The 22,575-nt window shown below is 35.8% G+C and overlaps 1 protein-coding gene and 1 long non-coding RNA gene across 8 annotated transcripts; both read right to left on the bottom strand.

The window, feature by feature from the left end:
• Positions 1–2,004: 2,004 nt before the first annotated feature.
• Positions 2,005–3,451, bottom strand: LOC105052945 (uncharacterized). Its single transcript, XM_010933931.4, is given in 3 exon segments — positions 2,005–2,996; positions 2,999–3,143; positions 3,146–3,451. Coding segments are annotated over 3 exon segments (885 nt in total). The 5' UTR covers positions 3,281–3,451; the 3' UTR covers positions 2,005–2,391.
• An 11,347-nt stretch (positions 3,452–14,798) lies between these two features.
• On the bottom strand, positions 14,799–22,575 carry LOC105052946 (uncharacterized). 7 transcript variants are annotated; one of them, XR_012134879.1, is made up of 7 exons: positions 22,416–22,575; positions 22,009–22,105; positions 17,030–17,447; positions 16,293–16,410; positions 16,062–16,189; positions 15,402–15,505; positions 14,799–15,256 (listed from the first exon to the last, which is right to left on the bottom strand). It is a non-coding gene; the product is annotated as an uncharacterized lncRNA (long non-coding RNA). The 7 variants fall into 7 exon arrangements; XR_012134877.1 differs by having other exon boundaries at positions 15,402–16,189; XR_012134881.1 differs by having other exon boundaries at positions 15,402–16,189; positions 17,095–17,447.

The following is a 22,575-nucleotide window of genomic DNA, read 5'->3' as shown; positions in this document are numbered from 1 at the left end:
AACAGATGCTAAAATGTTTTGCATCTCTGATCTCGCAATCAAAAAAAATTAAATTTAAAAATTTTTAAAAAAAATTCACTCAAAAAAAATCTTTGATCTCACAATAATCTCCAGCTTTCTCTCAATTCTTTGACAATTATGTACGTCCCGATCATCAAAGTCCAAATTATGACTCATTCACTACATCGAGATGGGTACTTAATGAATAGGATCCATTGGAACGAGCAACTGTAATTGACATGTTACTCTATAAAATCTCTGCAATTATGAGTCAATACATTTTTCTTTCCTTGATATGTGCACATGTTTTTTAGTAAACACATCTCTATCATATCCCCAAAGAGGAAAAAAAAAAAAAAAAAGGAGAAAACAAGGGCGAGCAATGCTATGGGCTTTGGATATGTGCACATAAGTAGTTCTCTCGCCACTAAGACTATAAGAGGATCAGTGTAACTTTACTTGTGCGCCAAATGAACTAGCATGTGTAAATAATGGGTAAAAAGGGGAAAAGAACAAGATCAAGTGGGAAATGAATTTATCAAACAATTTAAAAAATATGGAAATTAAGATTTAGAAGAAATAATAAGATTTAAAAATTAAGGTTTAGAAAAAAAATATAATAATAAGATTTAGGAATTAAGATTTAGCTCCTCCTGATCTATAGATTTAAGAAAAAAGAAAAGTCTCGTGGTGACGACAAGTTGATAAAACTTTATGATAATTATACTAGAGAGGTGATTCAGATCTCACCTTCCCCAAGGGTCTGGTCATATTTAGTGGAGGGCTTCTTACGTAGATCGTCGCTTACATAAGTCATGAGAGAGAGAGAGAGAGAAAGAGTCAAGATCACTTGCAATGTAGTGCTACATGCTAGTCTACATTTCATGATAATGTTCACATAATAAAATAAATTAAAATATTTGTTAAAAGTAAGGGATGTCATACATAATGCCGTAAGAGCACATGCATCCAAAGCAAAATCAGTATATGAGTTGAGTAAACATGAAATAGATATAAAACTGAGGCAAATATTAAATGTAGAAATAGTTCTTTGAGAGTAAACATGAAGTTTCTTTTGGAAACTTAATTATATTAGAACTAACTTGACTATGCAAAAGTTATTAGATATTTGACTATTATTTTATTTAATATATTAATCAATGAAGGTATCTAGAGTACAACCCTATACTTGTTCCATTTTTGTCTAATTGAAAAAGATATCCACTTGAGGAGGGTACTTGAAAACCCAACCAATGTTTCAATGTGATTTAATCCTCATATTCAAAATTAAGAGAGTTCAACTGGATTAGTGTGACAAAACAGAGGCCATGCCTCATGCTTTATTTATAAACATAGTGCAAATTCATCACTCATCTCAATTTGCAGCCACTGTAAGTTAAATTAGTAACTAATTGATAGGATTTGAAAGGAAATTGTTGAATTGCCTTTACTAGTAAAACTAAAAACTAAATGAACAAACTTAGCATACAAGTAAGCTAAAACAAGAAAAGAAACGTGGGAAAATCTAGAAAGGAAAATCACTAAAAGTTAATTACAATTGTAATTATTTTATTCTAAAGTGTCAAATTAAATGTTTTAAATATGGTAGGAAATTGAAGATTTTGCAATATAATAATTAGTATTTGTAGCTTGGCATGAAATCTACTACTTACAAAGAATCTTTTCCCCTGTTTAAACTAAAATTTTCTTGTCCATGAGTTGCCATTGCGGAGAAACCATCCCTCAAGAGACTTAAACTGGCTATTTTAAATATATTTACCCATTTACTCATATATGCAGCAACCTTCAACTCCTACACCCAATTGAATAGTAACACTAGTTTAAACCTATCTACTCCTACATTATAGCTGCTAGTTTGTGCAAAGACAAATAGAGACCCAAAACAAAGAGAAATATATAGCTAAATACACGAAATAAATTTAACATTCTTTTATATTTGCTAATCTGGTACCAGAATGAACTTTTGCTAATTATTCAATATCAACTCAACAGAAAGGCAGAGAGGCATCTAATTCAACAAAAAGAACTCATTATTTACTCATAAATCAGAAGTCAATTGACAAAAAACAGAGAGGGGGGGGGGGACCAATGGAAAGAGAAGCCAAACTTCATGCAAGTTCTATGTGTGATCTACTAAGTATCACGAATCAGAATCCTTGGCAGTATGTGTAGAGAGCTGTACAATCCTGAGTAGCCATCATATCATCTATCGTGAAAATAGACGATCAACGTGCATTTGCCACCAATTATATTATGTCTGAATTATCGATTTTTGAGATGAATGATGTGGCAGCTATCAAGGCTATACGGTTTTCCGGCGGCGTAGCATATGCACTGCAGTGGATCCAAAGGGCACTGTAAACAACTACTCTAGAGCTTGAGAGACAAGTCAAGCTTGGGCAACTCCTCCTGTCTAGCGTTCAAATGATTGCCACCGGCAGCACCACCAGCACCGCCGCTCCACCGGAAACCTCCGACCACCGCTTTTGCTGACTCATCGAACCTCGCCGCCGGAGCTCTGGCCGCACCATAAAATTCTTCGGTTAATAGCCTTCCAATTGCCGGCTGGCGGTTGACGATCGGTGGAGGCCGCGACCACGCCCCCTGCCTCCCATAGAGCAATCCGGCCGCCGCCATCGATGTCATCGTCGCCGCCGCCGTCGTCATCGTCCCGATGTACGGCTTGTGGACCATGGAATGCATCTGGATGCCGAGATGGCTCCCGGGGTACGACCCATGGAGGGGCAGCGACGCCATGCTCGGCGGGAACCGGTAGGCGGCTCCTCCTCCAACGCCGCCGCCTGCATGGTCGCCGACGAACCCTCCGTGGTGGTGGGCGGCACCGCGCTTGGCGAGGGTGCGCTCGCGCTTATGCGCGTTCTGGTGACCGCCCAGTGCCTGCGAGCTGTAGAATTTCCTCTGGCAGTAGTTGCACGAGAACACCTTCGGCTCCGACTCCGGCACCGCCCCGGCGCCCGCTCCGCCTCCACCGAGCCAAATGATTCCAAAAGATTAAGCTCGAGCATGGGCGGCGCCGCCGGCGTCGATCCATCCCCACCATCTGATTCCAAATCCACCAACATGATCTCTTTTGTCTCTCCTTCTCTTCTACTACCACTGGTGCATCTTCTCTCTCCTCTCTCCCTCTCTCTTCCTCCATGTTGCGGTGGCTCGACATGAGGCTGGCTTGCATGAGAGGTGGATGGGTTTGACCTTTGGAGATACCTCCTCTGTTTATAAGAAGAGGGGGAGAAGGCATGAGATGGCAAGGATTTTAATGCTATCTACATAGAAGGGTGGCGTGGTCTCACATAAATCAAAGAGAGGGCAAAGAATGGTGAGGGGGAGGCTTAAAGGAAACTTGCACAGCTATCGATCACTTGGTTAATTTTCCCCTTTCTCTTGCTCTTATCTTTTCTATCCTTGGTTGCACTTTCCTTGTGTACCAAATTATATGAATCTTTGGAACGAGGAAAGTCACTATAACGTATGCGTATATGTTATGTTAGTATATGAGATTGGATGTGATTTGTATGAGGGACCAAATCTTACTATGATAATGCAAGAAAGATTAGATGGACTCGGTCCCATGCTGTCCAACTACCCTCTTAGGGGCTTCCACATGCGTAGATGTGGTGAGGATTTACTGGGTGATGGCTTGCCGTTTTTGGACCCGAGATATCTTGGGTTGGGATCCACTCACGTAAATGGTTGCTGGTTTTGGCTTCTGTTGGTCTCGAACACGCAAATGACGAAGGTGTGCGTTTGGTGGCTGTGTATTTATTAGAAAAATACATCTAATATACGACATATATTGTCAATAAAGACTATATTTATTGGGGAAAAAAAAATTAATGCATTTGAATCTCTTAAATCCTAGGTCTTTATATTATGCTAAGAAAAGAAAGATTACAAGTTTTTTGAATTTGCATTCAGATTGTGGGGTTGGTTTGAATTTGAGTTTAGTCTGTTTTGCATCTAACATGGGTTGAGGTTAGAGCTTTAATTTGGTCTCATACTTAACATATATAACTCCCAAATGGGTTAAATTAATTTTTGGAACCATATTAGTTGGATCAAGTCCTATCAATATTCTAGTTAATCCAAGGATGGGTCTAGCATTCTAATATTGGATCGTAAACCCTTATTGGTAGATCTAGATTTTGAGCCTAGGTTAGAATATGTTTGGTTTTGGTAGAGATTGAAATCGGACTACCAAGCTTTCTAATCCCCAATTTGTGCATAAAAATTTAAAAATAAAAATAAAAAATTCAAATGCCATGTTTAATTATTGATACGGTCAAAAGATGCAGATCTTGATGGTAGGTCCTGCCAGTGTCGGCAAGTTATATTTCCTTATAAGAACTATACATGTCACATGTATTACTCTTTTTTCCTGCTTAATTATATGTGCTATTTATCCGGCCAATTAAATGCCATGCGGTCACCATATTCTTTTAGTATTCGAGAAGATAATGCTATTATCATTATTATTACTATTATTATTATTTGATAAAAGATGAGGCTATAGTTGTGTATTAGTGCATTTGAACTTAGTCATCTGACATATAACAAGATCATATGTATAAAATATCTTGGTCTTCCTATATAATTGAAGTAGTAGTATGAAGTTTGAAGGTGTCAAATCCCTTCCATCTTTCAGAATAGTGAATGAACATCTTCCACTGACTTCCTGATTCCCATCCCCTTGGGAACATGAGGGATCCACATTTAATTATGGACCATAGTTTAATTATTCATGATGTGTTTAGTATCTACCGGTGTGTATTCTGAATGTGTGACATTACCAAGGCATGAGCATATGATAACGACACCCTTTAGAGTCAATTCAGTAATGTTTCACATTTATAATGGTTGTAGAATGATAAATGAACTATCTTTTCTAACATTTACACATAAATCCAAAGCTAATTCCTCATTAAAATGTTGTTATAGTAATGATGTCAAGTGTATTCATAACTCATAGGCAATAGGCACCTCCATGCTACACCAATCTATAAAAGACCCTTTCTTTTGTGATTTTTAGCACCTCCAGGGATAGCTAATCATCTACCCTAGTTCTTATCTAGGTAAACTTTATATGATTATATCTCCTTTGTTACTTTGATACTAACTAGGGTTGTAACGGGTCAGGTCAGTTTAATTACAGTTCAAGCTTTTGATACTATGTGAGACCCTGCTAAGTGGCGTGTCCTATATGCGGAAGGACTTCCATGGGAGTCAAACATTTTATGGACTCCTATTGGGAGTCCTGTCCTATTTCTCTAATAACTCCGATGGGGTCGAATTCTAAAAGAGGCCGGAAACTAGGAAACGTCGGCCTCGCCTCTATTAAAAGCCACCTTCTCTTTAGGAACCTCCAACGAAGAGGACCGCACCTCTCTTGACCCTCCAAAGAAGAGTACCACACCTTTTTTTTTTTCTTTCCACCTCTTTTCTTCTTAAATCCATGGTATACTATCTTTGCATCTATCAGAAATTGGAGCTGAAACACCACAAGAGCCGAGGTAAAGCCTCATTCTCATCTTTTCTCTCTCTTCCCTTCTTCCCATGGTATTGCACACTACCATTGCTATAGATTTTACTAAAAAATCCACCAAAAATCAAACCCCTGCTCAACCTTTTTTTGGTCGAGCTTTCATGCTCTTTTTCGACCATCGACATCATCACCCCTTGGTGCTACAACTCAAGTCATGTTATCCAACCTCCCCATCATCCTTCTCGGAGGTTATGGCTGCAGTGATTGGTTAATGCAGGAGAAATTATGAAAAGAGGCAGATCCTTATTTTTGAATTTTTTTTTGATTTTCTATTGGTTGGTTCTCACCACCGGCCATCCACTATTGCCATCACTAGCCACGCATTGTCATCAGTTGATAGTCCTCCACCACCACCCCCTTCCTCCATGTTCGGCCAAAGAATGGAAGAAGAAAAGAAAAGTAGAAGAAGAAAGAAAAGAAGAAGAAGAAAGAAAAGACAGATCTTTTTCTTTCTCTCTTTATGATCCATGGATCTTAGTAGGGGCTCTGTGTTCCTCTACTATGAACATAAGATGGTTTTTTGGAAAAAAAAAACCGAAATCACTTTGATATACATGCAATATATCAATCTCACCTTATCCTTATTGGATATATTTGGAATCTAGTCATTATTATTCTTATTGAATTACCTAAATCATAACTGATTATGACCAGTTGAGTTCACCTTGGTTGAATAGACCCAATTAATTGGGCACCATCATCTAGCCGACCCTGTCCTTCCTTCATTCCGATCTTGATTTGAATTTATTATGGATGAATCCTATTAATTGATCTTAATTTTGATCTAATCCATACTTTATAATTTTTTGATTGATCACTTAGATTTGACCTTGGCTAGGAGGCCTTAAACTGTTTTAGTGTCGGATAGCCTATTAGACCAACCATCTAGTAACAGTCTCTTTCTTTATGATTTAATTTATTGAATTTATCGAATAGAAGTTAATTATCTTTTAATATTTTAAATAAGATTAGCTGAAACTTCATCTGAAGATCTAGAGCGGATAGATAAGTAAATCTTACGCTCCTAATTTATTTTTAAATTATTATATTTTTATGTAATGATATCTATTGATGAAATACATTTTCATAAATTAAATGATCAGTATATGTGAATGAAAATTCATACTTTATTATAAAAATAGTTTCATGAATTTTTGATGAAAAAAATATGCTTATGAAGCATAATCTGTTTATATCATTCAATATTTTTTCTATCTATTTATGTATAAGTTTTAAGAAAAAGATATAAAGATTATAAAAGCTCTCAAATAGCTACGAATGAATCTTTAAAATTAGGAAGGTCAACATCCGGAGTTAGCATTCATAAAAAATATGATCCTACTAATGGATAAAATTGACATATGAAACAAAAACTCTATCGATTAAAAAATATGACTCTATCATGAGTATAAAATAGCTATAGTATGAATATTATGAGCAACTTTTGAAATATGATATGAATACTGAAAAAATGACTTATGAATCATATTCATAAATATTCTTAATTTATGCATGCACGATTGATTTTATAATTTTTTATTATATGCTCTATGAAATACTTATTTTTATAATATTTATTATTTTTTAAATATTATATAATATAGAAAAACTTATACTTGATCCTATAAGGAAGCGTAGTTTTACTTATTAACTAGTATAGCTCATTTTCTTTTATTTTTTTTTTTAGATGAATAAGACTATTAGAACGAAGAAGAATCTAAGCTTAAGGGTCTGCACTAGCAAGCTTAAAAATTTTATAGCTGGATTTAGTTTCTTTGGATGATTATAGATTACAGTTAACTATTTATGAATTTTGAATATGGATTTGATATTTATTTTGGATTTAGATGCTCTGAACTATTTGATTTATTTACTTAATGAATGATTAAATTTAATCTTTTTTATATATTTTATTTTCATAAATTTTTATTTTATTTAAGATTATGATTGATTGCTTCATGTTATCGTGAGTTGGAACCCTCGGTAGTATACCGTGTTATATCCTAGATTTGGGATGTGACAGACTATAATTAGATTGCCTCATTGGTACTATGCTTCTTGGTTTGCTCTGGTTGAATTGGATTCGCAATTTAAATTTGATAGGATAATGTGACTTAATATTTACTGCTTTATCAATTTAATATCAAAAGAAACCTAAGATAAATTATATAAAGAAACAACACTTTAGGAATATAAAGCAGCTTACATAAGGAAGTATACTACCTCTTTGAAATAACAGAATAAGTCTCTTATAAACTTTCTAATTTGCTCATTTTCTAGCATCACATTGAACTGTGTTGCATAACAATTTGACTCTTACTAATCAATAATTCACATTGATTTCTCACATTAGGAGATTTTGGATTAGCTAACAAGCTTGCTTAATCTTTCTCATTCGAAGTAATGCCTAGATTTGGTCTAAAATTACCAAATATGTGATTACTGACTCGTTAGTTTTTTTTTTCTTTTAATACACAGTATATTTTTTTTCTTAAGCAGTAGAAATGCATATACCATCACTCAATTTATCAATAATCAACTCTTCCTCAAGTTTGTGCTATGTTACATGTCAAGAAATTCCCTAAGAGGAAGGCATGAGAGCCACAAAGCAACCTTTAAATGAGAGACATAGAGACACATGAGGAAGAACAAGTGAGAATATTATTGCTTATGAATTAACATGAAAAATTATTTGGCAGAAAGTATATTAAAATACTTAACTAGAGAAAATGAAAAGAAAAGGAAATCTTTTTTGACCAAAAAAGGGAAAACTAATTTTTGCTTATGAATTAACATGAAAACTTATTTGGTAGAAAATAAATTAAAATACTTAAACTAGAGAAAATGAAAAGAAAAGGTATCTTTTTTGGCCAAAAAAGGAAAACTAATTTTTGCCTATGAATGAACGTGAAAACTTATTTGGCAGAAAGTAAATTAAAATACTTAAGCTAGAGAAAATGAAAAGAAAAGGTGATCTTTTTGACCACAAAAAAGGGAAACTATTTTTTTTTAGTTAGCATAATCTTTTATTATTGATGACCTCTCGGCCTATAAAAATGCGCATGTCTGCATGCAAACATGTGCACTACATATAGAATTAATGATTTTGACCAGAATTCATTACGCCACACTGTTTAAACAAACTAGAATGCATTGTCACACAGTATCCAATGGCTTACTAACACTCCAAGATAAACCTGCCAATAAGAGCAATCCACGTGGCAAGACAGGATCTTACTGCTTGTCACAACAGAGAGGCCGGCAGATGGCCGACAGTAGGTAGGAAAGCTTATGTGGAGTCTCCCCTATCAAGTGATGTCCTACAGCAACTAGTTCCTCTGGATTGGTTAGGTTATTATCATAGCTACAGGAAGCAACTTTTTCCCTCACCCTTCTTTGAGATGAGCTTATTTTCAGCTCCCATCACATACTAAGGTCCATCACAACTCCCTTTTTGACAAGCCCCACTCCAAAGGATGGTCTAATGTGCCAACAAAATCCTGACTAGTGGTTTATTTACCCATTCACTTTTAACATGCAAGAAGATCCATTGGTAGGAGATTGTCTCTTTGGGTTGGCCACAAATCCTATTGGGATATCAATGTCCATATCTGCCCCCACGAAAGGATAACTAGTGAGAAAAAAGGGAGAAAAAAAAAAAGGTGATGAAAGTGGGGATGCAAAGGTTCCAATCAGCTGGTATGAATGATGAAGGGATCAACAATACAGCTGAAAACAAATCCCAAGACTGAATTCCTTGATCACCATCATGAAGAACATTTAGGTGTTAAGATGATAAGATGGTAGTCTTGAGAACAGAATTTTGCTTTAGAGAAGGAAAAAAGAAAAAAGAAGATGTCAATTCCTATATGCTCTTTCAACCAATTGCTGGCTCCCACGTATCCGAAGTGCTCCTCTGAGGAGAGAAAAATGGAGGTGTCGAATGGCTTCAAATCAGCTGTGATTCTTGTGATTAACATGGGTAAAGTTTAGTAAAAACAAGCATTCTTTGGTGCTGGTTGTTTTAGAGGTCTCAGGTAAGAAAAATCTTGCTGTTTAGCATTTTGTAATGAGTGGTCCAACACATCCAGTACAAAAAGAAGAAAACATGTTTTGTATCCAGGAAATTAGGTGAGAACTATAGGTCACGTCTTCTTTAATGGTGTCTATATTTTTCTCTTTTAGCATTACTTTCTCATTTTACCATGAAGGATTTGATACCTGCTTCTTGGACCCTTCTTAAGGGTGGCAAGTAAAGGCGCATGAGTAAACTTTGAAATAAATGCTAGAAATCGACGACATATGTAAATTTCAGTAGCTAAACCATGTTTAAGTTTATTAGAATAGAAAAAAAAAAAAATGAAAATTTTGATCTGTCATGCAGATTAGGAGCAAAAATCAATGGGTCTAAAAATTCAAAATTCATTTTTTATGGAGAATCCATTTTTTGTTGCCACACATCTTTTATTTGCATCTCAAATAAAAAGAGACAGAGGAGGTTGGTGATGGCTTGGTGCACCATTTGAAAGTTTGATGTCTCTACCAATTGGATAACATTTTGTGACTGGACTCTTTTTCTAACCCTTTTTCATGACTGGACTATCCTTCATAGAGTCCCAATACAATCAAAAGGAAAAAAAGATGAAATTGAAATTATTTAAGAAGACTTGCATATTTAAAGTATTGAAATATTTAAAATATCTAGAATTTCGTTTAGAATATGCTCTAGAATTGTAATATAATATGAAAAATTGGACTCCTACACTACCAACCAATTTTTCCATAATCCAATGGAAACTCAATGGTGTGCTTTCCTTGCTGTTGCAGGGGCTCTCTGTTAGATACACGCATTGCACTTGCCCAATATTAGTTTGATATAAATAGAGTTTTAAGATTATTAAAATCAAAATAATAAGACTATATATATTTTTTCAATTGCTGTCATGATGTTGTGATACACATGTATATCAGCAAAAATAATGGGAGAAGAGTTAACTTACATCAAAATGCGAGGCTCAAATAATACCTAATCACAAATCTAACATCTTTCAGGGGGCAACAAAGAATTGGAAGGCAATTATATAGAGAAGAAACATCATCCTACTTTAGTTTGGACTAATATTGTAATGGCCCTTTTGTTTATTGATGTGTTGCTGCTCATAAAATATATTATGCTGAGCTCGGGTTACAAACAAAGTCTGTCATTACTCTGATGTATAACCTATACCTAGTAAAATAATATCTGTCCTAATTTATTATATGAACTAAAACTTAATCTAGTTTGTAGTTACATATCATTTTGATAATAATCAAACCATTGCATAAGCCAGATATAGAAATGACATGAAGTGACATTGAAAATGTTAAGAGTGCTATCACACGTGGTAGGATAATATTATATTTCTTGGTCCAAACATAAGGAAAATATTATGGGAGTATGTTCAGGCTGTGAGACACAAAATGGCTGATGTAAGTTTAAAAACTCTTCTAGTAAATCCTTTTCTAGTCTAGAACATCTGACTTTGTAAGCAAGCTCCAACAAGACAAAACAAACAAAAGGACGATCGCCATTAGAATTCTAGGTCATCAACAATTTTTTTTCTTTTCACTGAGCTGCTTTCATCAACTAAAAGCAAATTAGAAAAACTTGGAGATCTGGATTGAATAAGATATGATTATTATTGTATTAAGATAATCGACAAGAAGAAGATATGAAAGATCAGAAACAAGCACTTAATCTAATAAAGAAACCATAGTTTATTCATAAAGTAACCGAGACCTACATGGAGAAAAAGCCACATTGCTACCAAATGACTACATAGTAAATTGAATGACTATATAATAATGTGTTGATCCCATCTCCAGTACTAACCCTACAGGCAACATTCTAGTATTATTCTTGGAAAAATCACATTAGTTATCATATAGTTTAGTTCGACTGATAGTTTCTTCCAGCTCTTGTTCTAGTTGAAGTAGTTTTAAGCAGCTTGTTTGGATTGAGAAAAATGAAGTAAAGACTCACATTTAGGTCTATCCTATGAAAACTTGGCCTTTGATAGTTTTGGTGTTACATTTGTCTCTCCCCATCTCCATCACATAGTGCCGTCCTCTACATATGGATTCAGTCAGCTTGAGAGCAGCCCTTTTTCTAGTTTTCTAATCCTGTAAGAAATTCAATATGCAATATAAATGAACACTGAAGAAGTCAATACTTCTTACATCATAACATTTCCTTATATCACATATTTAGATCCATCAATCAAGTAGTCAATATCTTGAACAATGATGCAAAGCTTGGACGGAGTTAGCTCGCACCACGGCTGTCCCTTGATGAGGCCTGCATCTATGACCAGCCTACCACGGATGTTTCTTTAGACAAATCAACACCCATGAAGTAGATAAAGGTCATTTTAAGCTTGGCACTGAAAGTAAGGCACCATATTTTGACTAGTTTGCATGTTAATTCAACTTGGAAGCATAACCATAAATTTTGGTGTTCAGCAACAATTCATCAAGGATAAAGGATTCAAAATTCAGGAAACATATAGAGAATCTCCACAAGAAAAAGGAAAAACTTTGCATATATAATCTAACATCCTCAAGATGCGATATTGATCAACGTTCATGAAGTAGATAAAAGTCATTTTAAGCTTGAGTTGGACAGGGTTGCATGTTAATCCTACTTGAGTTCAACTTGGAAGCACAACCATAAATTTTGGTGTGCAGCAACTATTCAACAAGGATAAAGGATTGAAAATTCAGGAAAAATACAGAGCATTTGCCAAGAAAAGGGGAAACAAATTGGATATATAATCTAAAATCCTCAAGATGCAATATTGATCAACATCCATGAAGTAGATAAAGGTCATTTTAAGCTTGGCACTTAAAGTAAGACACCACATTTTGACAAGGTCGTATGCTAATCCATCCTACTTGAGTTTAACTTGGAAGCATAGCCATAAATTTTGGTGTTCAACAACAATTCAACCAGGATAAAGGATTGAAAACCCAGTAAAAAAAAAGAGCATTTGCCAAAAAAAAGGGAAAAAATTGGATATATACTTTAAAATCCTCGAGATGCAATATTAATCAACATCCATGAAGTAGATAAAGTTTATTTTAAGCTTGGCATTAAAAGTAAGGCACCATATTTTGACATGGTCGTTTGTTAATCCTACTTGAGTTCAACCTGGAGCATAGCCATAAATTTTGGTGTTCATCAACGATTCAACGAGGATAAAGGATTGAAAATTCAGGAAAAATACACAAAATTTGCCTAAAAAAGGAAAAAATTGGATATATAATCTAAAATCCTAAAGATGTGATATTGTTCATATACCAAAGACCTATTCACAGGAAAAAGAAGCACTGGAGAGCTCAGAACAAGAAGTAATAGCAGCGCTGCCACCGGACAATATATAATCTGCTAGTACCTAAATCATAAGTTGTTAATATTATGGGTGAGCAATATATAGAGCTAGTGAATATTGGGCAATTCTTGAATAGTCTGAACAATATGACAGCCCAAAAATAGCATTCAGCACATTAAAAAATTCAAAAAATAATTTAGGAAGTTTTCGATAATTCAAGAAATATTGTCACTATGGTCACTAATGCTCGGAGGACGTTACAGGTAAGGCCGGATGTAGAGATGAAGAGCAGCAGCTTCTGACTCTCGGGAAAAGAAGGTGAAGGTCTTAATCACCATGTAAAAAATCATACTTAGAGTCATTTCCTCAGCTATCCAGAGCAACATATGACTAGACCTAGTCCTAACCTTTCACATCTCCACCAATAGATAAGAGCACTCTCATTCTCCCAGTGAAAGCATATTGAGGAATTATCAGTCCATAGAGAGATCTGTTAGGTACCAGAGATGGTGGTAATAATTCGAGTAGGTCTGGGATGAGAACTTTTTGTTTTCTTGTATACCAAATCCAAACAACCTAAAGACTAATGCACCAGTAGTACTCCATTGGGAGAATAAGAAAATATGAGAATTACCATCATTTCTTTTCTTGCTGACGTATGATACCTTGTTAAAGGGTATATATAGCATGTTGCAGTCCCTAGTTTTTATCTTAGTTTTTTTCTTTCTTTCTTTCTTTCTTTTTGGTATAGAAGGGAAAGGAAGGAACGCAATAAGAGTGATATACTTCCTAGTCTTTATCTTAGTTTTTTTCTTTCTTTCTTTCTTTCTTTCTTTCTTTCTTTATTTCTTTCTTTTTTTTGGAATAGAAGGGAAAGGAAGGAACGCAATAAGAGTGATATACTTCCTAGAATTAAAAAAGATGAACCAGTCATTGAACAGGTAATGAACATTGAATAAGGGCCCTTTCCACACAAGCATTCTTCTTCAAAAGGCTATGGGAATTCTTTTCCTTCCAAAAGACCCCGAGAGAATGCAATCACCAGTTGATCCCAAGTTAATCTTAGATGCAATGCAGTCCTCTTCTCTTGCCACTGCATCAGTGATGAAAAAAAAAATACTAGACGCACTGCCTTCCACGCCTAGTATCTCCTTCAGTTTGCTCCATACTGAATCATGCATGAACCTTAATCTCAGCTCAGCAAGCTGTATATTGCCAGATTGATATGTTTCAAAAACTGAGCCATCCTCATAGCTTGTGCAGGTGATCAAGCTTTTTGAATAGAAGATTCTGAGTCCAGTTTCTATACATGTCTCAGAATGGTTTCTTAGAGGCTAAGATGTTACTCGGATAAGCACGTTCAGTTGGCAGACAGGAATAATAAAGGCGAAGTCCACAGCGGACAGGGTCAACTGATACAGACTTCTAAAGACTCATGACAATGACTTGCACACTAAAACCAAATCTAGAAGGTAGGTACAGATGAAGCAGTTTGAGAATTGGATTTTAATGCTTCTTTGGTCTACCTTGAATAAGAAATTGACTGAAGATAAGGTCAGGATCAAGTTGCAAGCATTTATTCAAATCCTGGAAGCAAGACTTCGAAATTATAGCAAATATTAATGCAAGAAGTATTAAAGCTTATCAAGTCAAAACTCAAAAGTCCTCAAACTAACTGGTGCAAAATGTGGAGAAATAATCGTGGATACCAGGATACCAAGCACAATACAGCAGACCCATGGAAACATTCAGCTTGGAGAAATGATCGCCGTGTTTTACAGTATAATATCCCAAGTGTGACTAAACGCTTTCAGAAGAGCTCTAATTCTGGCTGAAATGAAAAGCTATTGCTCAAATAAATTTCTCTGGTTATACTGTTATTTCACATTAAAAAGACAGTCGCACCAGCATTTCTAACAAAGAGATGATACTTGCTTTACAGACTGCTCGGTGTTCTCACGTTACTGGCAAATTGGCAATAAAATTCCCTGTGCATCAACATACGCAAACCTCAAGCTGGTGGCATATGAACATTGCACATTTACCCAAGCTTGGTTTCCATTATCTGAGTCAAAGAATTTCCAAAATCTTGTCCTTTTTTTTTTTGGTTACAAAAATCTTGTCCATTAATAGTTGTTTGTTTGACAATGAAGACACTGCACACAACAACCAACGGGACTTCAAAACACCAATCACCAAAACTTTTGAATCCTTCAACAGGGGCAACCTTCTTATCTTGAGCCAACCACAAAGATGTAATGTGATAACAGCAGTGATTGGGGAGCATAGCTGACTGGGAGGTGACCTGAAGTAGACATTCTGTTAGTTGCACAACCAAAACACCATAGATAAATCCTGAACTTCAAATTCAGAACAATGATCACCGTAGTACAAGTAAATGAACAGTCTTGAGTATATTAAATTAAAACCACTACAATCCTGGTTCTGACCATGTCAACAGGCAGCACGCCAGCTTGGGTCAGTTATACAACCCAGTTCATTGAGGACTTTGAGGTTGTTGATCTTCTTGTGCAATGTTGGAAGAATATATAGCCTGTTCCACAAATTTTCATTCATAGCTATTAGCGCCAAATATTGGACCTTCAAATGTCTAATCACGAGAAATTGTCCCATCAACATATGCATTGTGAAGCAGTAATACAAGCCCACTGATCATAGGCATGTATACAGGTACTGGCTCAAACATAGCATCATGCATGTTACATATTGGGGAAAAAAAACACTGCTGTATAATGTTCAACAAATTATTTGACTGGGAGATAACAGAAACCAGGCAAACCTCTGACCCAGAGGAACAAATTTTACCATCTCATTCAGCTGGTTTAAGTGGAGTCGCTGCCCCTATTGATAGTTGGAGGGCAGCAAAAAGGAAGCTTTTAGATGCTGCAGGCTTACATAAGGGTTTGGTAGGATGTACAAGTGAATATTTGGAGTAAAAGAATGCCTTTACTTGGAATAAAAGAACACAGTTGCATGGGGATGCTGAACTTGCTACATTTATGGTCAATTAATCAAGCGTTTCATCTCAACTAGTGGTAAATTTCCTGAAACTATATTTGTTAGTTACAGTAACATATCATGAAGTGGACCTGCATCTCTCCATGCAAATTTAAATCAACCATCCTTTAATTTGTGCAAGCTCCTTGACAACCCATTCTGGTGATGCAGGCTACAACACTTTCATTTTTATGAATGCCAGTCCAACTCTGATGATTTGCTGCCAGAAATGAATTGGAGAATTTGTCAAGGTAAAGGTCTCACACAAATGCAGTTGACAAATTCCTAGTCTCATGTGTTTATTAAGAGGTAGAATGTGTTACGTTGTCAAGATTAACTTGCTGGGGAGCTGTTGCCTGGCTTGTCACCATGGGGTTCATCAGATACAGGCTCAGAGATCCGGTCATTAGATTGGGTACTTGTTGCCACAGATGACATAAGCTGACAGATATGCAACAGAAAAACACAAGGAAATGTGTTAAAAAAAGTTCGTGGATCTTCAATTCATTTTATCTGTACAATGGCTTTATGTTGTCACAATAATAATAACCATGCATGTTAGAAGCAACAGAACTATGATAACATAGCAAAAACTTGAAATATTAAATCAAAACTGGGAAAATAGATTTTAGGATCTTTAATCTGTAAGGCTGTGTTTGGTTCAGGAATTGGACATAGCAAAAGTTTCTGCCATGCCATGAGTTATTCTAATTTTCAGTTTGGCCACAATTTTTGAAACAACTTTTGGATGAGGACTTTTCTGTGCATAAAAAAGGAAAAGAAGGCATAAAAATTTCCTTTCTGCAAAGAAATAGCTTATGGCAGCTTCCACTTGGAATAGATATTCTTGGCATAAGCAAGTTTAACAGGTACAAATATTCCTTGCTTATGCCTGTTTTCAGAAATTGCTTGGCAGGCATAAGGCTTATTCCAAGCATTATGCCTGCTTTATGCCCAAAGCAAATGCAGCATTTTGTCAATTTTTTATCTCAACAAATAAAATGAAAAACTATTTTTTTCCAAAAACAATTCGTATAATTTTTCTTGCAACCAAACATACCGAATGTATGCTAAATGGTACAGAAAATTAAAGAAGGGAGATATTGGTGTTTCTTCATCACTGACTTTGAAGGTATATAGTCCAACAGTATCAGGACTCTTAAGTTGTTCGAGCTGCTTCTTTCCCCGTCGCAGCAAATACTCAATGTAAAGGAAATTCTTGCGATCAACATCCTTTGCATTCTGGCGGAACTCAGCTGAGATTTTTGACTCGATTCTGCAACGCTCTTCTGGGGTCTTCAAACGTGCCACTCGAAGAAAGCTTCTGTATAGCCCCAAGACCTGCTTTTGCATGCCAGACAACTTTGAATGGGAAGACATTGCATCTCTTTAACTGTCTCTCTCTCTTTCTCTCTCTGTTGTTAGTGAAGAACTGAATATACTTCGTTGTATACTCCCCAGCTTGTTTCTTTCGAACTCTTTATAAATAGCAGAAGAAGAAAAACTATTTTTACAAACAACAGTCACAAAAATATTTGTACTGTATTATGTTGTAAGCTATTCTTCATAGGATAAGAAGGTTAATATGATGGACCGCAAACAAATACAGTTTGCAACTTCTTCATGGATGTCAAATAGATTTGAAGGCAACAAGCGTTTTATGAAGACAATCAACTAAGCAGCTAAGGCAGCCCACAGGCCCCTTTATGTCTATCAATCTATAGCCAACTGAAGCATTTTATGCTACATGTTGTAGTGTTAATATGCGCCACAAGCAGCTTCAGGCTTGCACAAATCAAGTTTAAGGTTACAATGAGACAGAGCTACTTCAAAGTGAACACTAGGATGAAAAAATTGTTTCTCTTCCCCATGGTTATTCTCTCCAGAATGCTCCATTTTGTACTATACAATCATCCATGTATACTACATGATAGCAATCATGCGAGAAGGGACATTTGCAAGATACTACAACACAAAGCTATTATCTGCCAGTTTTCACTAGGTTTTTTCTGAAGACAAACTTCATGCCTAAGATTTCCTAAAAACAAAGCTTAAGGCTCAGATTACCTAGCATCTGAAGGCAGGCCGTTGGATAAAAAGCCTTGAGGCTTGTGAATGATGCTACATAAATAAAGAAGCTGATATATTGGTAGGGGCAGAAATGATCCAAGACGAGCAGACTAGCAGGCTGCTTGAGCTCGAGCTGAGTTTGACTTTAGCTGTTCTAAGCTTGGCTAGTATAAGCTTTGAGCCGAGCTTTTATTGAGCTGAGCCGAGCTTCCCTATTGTTTCAGCAACCAGCTCATGTTCTAAAAAACTGTTTACACTCAGCTCATTTTCTAACTAAGCCAAACCTAGATCCAGCCAATCACGATCTGCTCATAAGCATCTCAGTTCGTTTGCAGCCCTCTACATAGGGCATTTGCTTTGCACCTATTTTTATGCCATCTAGAGGAGTAAGACACATCAGGCTTTAATTAATTCCATAAATGTGAAATGAAAGGAAAGAAATTGATCTTTTTATTTTTTTTCCATTTGATTTTATGTATGTGAGTTCAGATGCTAAACTCTACATAGACATGTTGATATCGAACCACGGAGTTATTTTTCATATTTGCTTGAAGATTTATGCATCATTTGGAGCAAGTAATGTTAGAACCTTTCAAAAGTTTAATTGAGTCATGAAAGTAAAATGCAAAGCTCATTCTTTGCCTTCATTTTCTTCAATACATTTTCTTTTTTTAAATTTATAATTGGTTACCTATAAAAGGAAATATCCATGAAATTTATGCCATATGATTCAAGTCTTACACCTTGCCTCAGGAGTCAGTTTAGCTTATGGCTTTTGCCCTCGTTTATACCAAGTTAGCTAAGCGGATTACATCCAGCGGAAAGACATTCATGTCTTTAATCTTTTTTATTTCCATGCATCTTACCTCCTTTGCCTATTGTGGTGCTTCCTTAGAGTTAAAAGGACAGGTCCCTTGATCTAGTCTCATGACATAAATCCTAAGTACATGGAAAGATAAGAGGGATCAACATGAATTTGCTCCACAGAGTCAAATTTATCTGGTAAAAGCATGGTTAATAAAAAAATTAAATGGGCCGATTAATTGCCATGATACGACTAGTGTAATTAAGAATTATGTTGACGTGTCAGAGAACATGGACATAATATAAGTCACATGTAATAGGAACCATGGACAAAATTATAAATTTAACAATAAAGAATTAGAATTCCTGGTAATATGCTGCTTAAGGTCTGGTCACAAAACTAGAACCTACCACCCAATACTGATCATACCATACTAAACCAATAAGGTACCGATCAAATACTCGGGTTTGGTCAGTATATGATCTGAACTAGTCCAAACCAGTCCATACTGGACCAAACCATGCGAAACCACCTTGTATCACCCAATTTTGGGTGGTAATGGTATTATAGCTAGGAGTGAGAAAAAGGTTTCCGAATCATATCTCGATATAGGATGCGTCTCGTCTTGTACCGACCCTATTGTGGCAAACTGGTAACATACTGGTATGACTACTGATACTAATGAAGGAATATAGAGTAGTATGAGATCCAATATAGTACAAGTCAAGGTGCATGTCTAGAGTAGAAGAAGATTGATATAAGAATTGAAGAGTCCAATTTATGCTGAGAATGAAAGAAAAAAATGACAAAAGGGAGGGGCATCCAATAGACATTTGCCTTCTTTTGTTATATAAACTAGTTTGTAAGCACGTGTTGCATGTGGAGTTGGTTACATATTCGAAGTACATCTAAGGCACTTAATTACAAGATGCCAAATATGCATTCATATGCAATTGAAGGTAGAATTATCCAAAACTAGCAAGCTTTGAGAAAGTTGGGTGAAAAGTCTCCAAGATGAAGCATGACATATGCTTCAAATAACACTAAATGCAGTAGTTAATAAAGATGCTTGGCAAAGGAACACACAGCTATTTATGAAATTCACACTTTGGAATCACACGTTTGCCTATTGGATGTTGATTTATTTCCTCAATTTAAAATGGTGATGACCAAAATGCCCCAACACCAAGCATTTCAGTGTGTTATGAGATCACTCCTTCCTCAACAAGATCAGACAAGTAAATATTTACTTTATTGAGAATCATTTATATCATGGAGCACAATCCTGTCTTTCTTAAACGATATGGATGACAGGCATAATCAACATAATTTCTAAAAACCAAGCAGCTATTAGATCTGCAGGAAGTATACCCATAGCAGTATAGAACTTATAGTCTCAGACAAGAGAATAATTGCATCCCTGAGCAAAGATGGAGATGCTACATTTGCCATTGCTTTGGAATCAACCAATCTCTTTGTAAAAATGTGCACAAAGAAAGAAAAATACCCAAATTAAATCCAATTCAACTTCTTTAACATGGGAAAGTAGTTGGACAGAAAAGTGCTGAGAACAAACAAGGTAAAAGAAACAGTTCAGCATGGGAGATGTTTGAGTGCTTAAATGGCTACTCGTTGCGGCGGCTGTCAAGAGGCAAAATAGAAAGAGAAGAGGAAATGTGTAGGAATGCATGTCCCAAACAAATTGTTTCAATAGTGTAGCACAGAGATGTTTGAGTGCTTGAATTGTAAGGCCTTCTACCGGTTGAGGAGAAGAAGATGAAAATAAGGAGAGGAGGGCATCATGAGATGGGAACACCTGCTTGAATAAATTGATCTACCTAAGCTAAAAAATGAAGTAAATGGAACCCAATCAGGTGGCCAGACCAATCCATCAAACTGAAAGTATGCGAGAACCATTTGCCTTATTGCCTCAAAACCTTTTCCTCAAGGGTCATAGACAGACCAAAGGCTGATTCCCTTGTTCCAATTTCGTTTTTGGATGAAAATTGGCAACTTCATCTCTGTAAAATCTAGCTTTTGGACTTACAAGGTTTCGAATTCAAAGGGATAATGCTGCATAATAGGTTTATAATAAAAGTTAATAATAATGTACCTGACCTTCTGCTTCCTTTTCTACCACATTTCTTCATTGACTTTTGGTTGAATTATCTTTAATCTAGGACATGGAAAAAAATGCATCCTTATATTGATTTTCAGCAAGTAGGTTACAAGAATTCATTTTCTTAGAATAAATTCTTTGAAATTTAATTTAAACAAGGGCTTTATGCAGACATCAAAAAATGGATCTCTCTGCACAAAGAAATAAAATTGGCATGTTAAACTAAGAAGTTTAATTCTTGATGCACTCATTGAAATTTGAAAAGGCCAAATGGCCAAAAATAGTAAATAAGGTGTAAGACTAACACCTCAGTTGCACCTCTAAATGCCGCACACAAGTCTCTCTCTTAGTTATTTGAAGCAGGAGAGGACTTAGGTGATGCAGTGGAAACATAGGAGCTGCAAAAAATATTCAAAAAAAGTTTCTACTACATAGGCATAGTTGCAAAAGTCCCAAATGGGCACCACACCTTAAGTATAAGGCTCCCTATTAAGACCTTACATCATAGAGCCTTATTGATGAACTCAAGGCTTTTCTTATATAACTTGTGGTGAGGCATTTGGTTAGGTGAGAGCGTGAGACCACATAAACCTTAATCCAAAATGGATGACAGATCACATGATAAGTGAAATAATAGGCATCACAAAGAGTTTAAGAGAAATGAAGATCATCCAAGTGACAACAAGAACAGATATTTAATATCAAATTCCAGTGAAGGGTTTGCAAAGATAATTAGGAATTATGATGAAGGATTCCTCATGGACTAGTTTGCAAGAGCATAATAGCAACTAAATTATATTTGACAAAATGAAAGCAAAATAAAATTAAAAACAAACAATGTCCAAACCTATATATTGGCATTCACATTGAAAATAATTAACTCAGAAATAGGAAACGTAGATAAATCCATACACCAGCATCACACACATTTAATATATCAAATTACTTTTCTATGTGGTCAGGGTTCACCCATAGGGGGGAACACAAAATGACAACATAACATATTAACATATCCAATGCCGATAAATATTTAGATCAACAATACCTTCAGTATTCGCGATCAAGGGATAATAGTGGAACGCTGTAGCCTCCAACGTTCAGCCCACGGTATGATCAAAAGGCATCCGAGCCATTTTGTAAGTCTTCGAGAATTTTCACAATATCAAGAAAAAGAATAGAATGAAGGGAAAATTTAGAAACTAAGCACAAAGCCACAGGAATTAAATTATAAAGAAAATCATAACATTAATCACGAAATCACTCACGAAAACCTAAAACCAAACTAATCCAGGACATAGACTCCGGACAAAGTAATGCTTGCCAAGATTAAATCCCAAAAGCCGAAACCATTCATGGAATCTTTGTTGAATCCATATCAGCAATTGCAACATAAACAAAGAAAAATTCTAAACTAAATCAAATCAATAACACTGAGAAAATAAAAAAGAATACCTTGACAGATCCGCCATACAAAACCGGAGATCACCAAAATGGAAAAAGGATAAAGGTATCAACCAAAAAAAAAAAAATCAAGATCTATTGTTAGTAGAGAAAATATTAGAAGGTCCCGCACTGGTACATAGGAAGAGAGAGACGGAGAGAACCCTGTCGA

This window comes from Elaeis guineensis, chromosome 10 (genome assembly GCF_000442705.2).
Source record: "Elaeis guineensis isolate ETL-2024a chromosome 10, EG11, whole genome shotgun sequence".
NCBI lineage: Eukaryota > Viridiplantae > Streptophyta > Magnoliopsida > Arecales > Arecaceae > Elaeis > Elaeis guineensis.
This window is presented reverse-complemented; position numbering and strand designations above follow the sequence as displayed.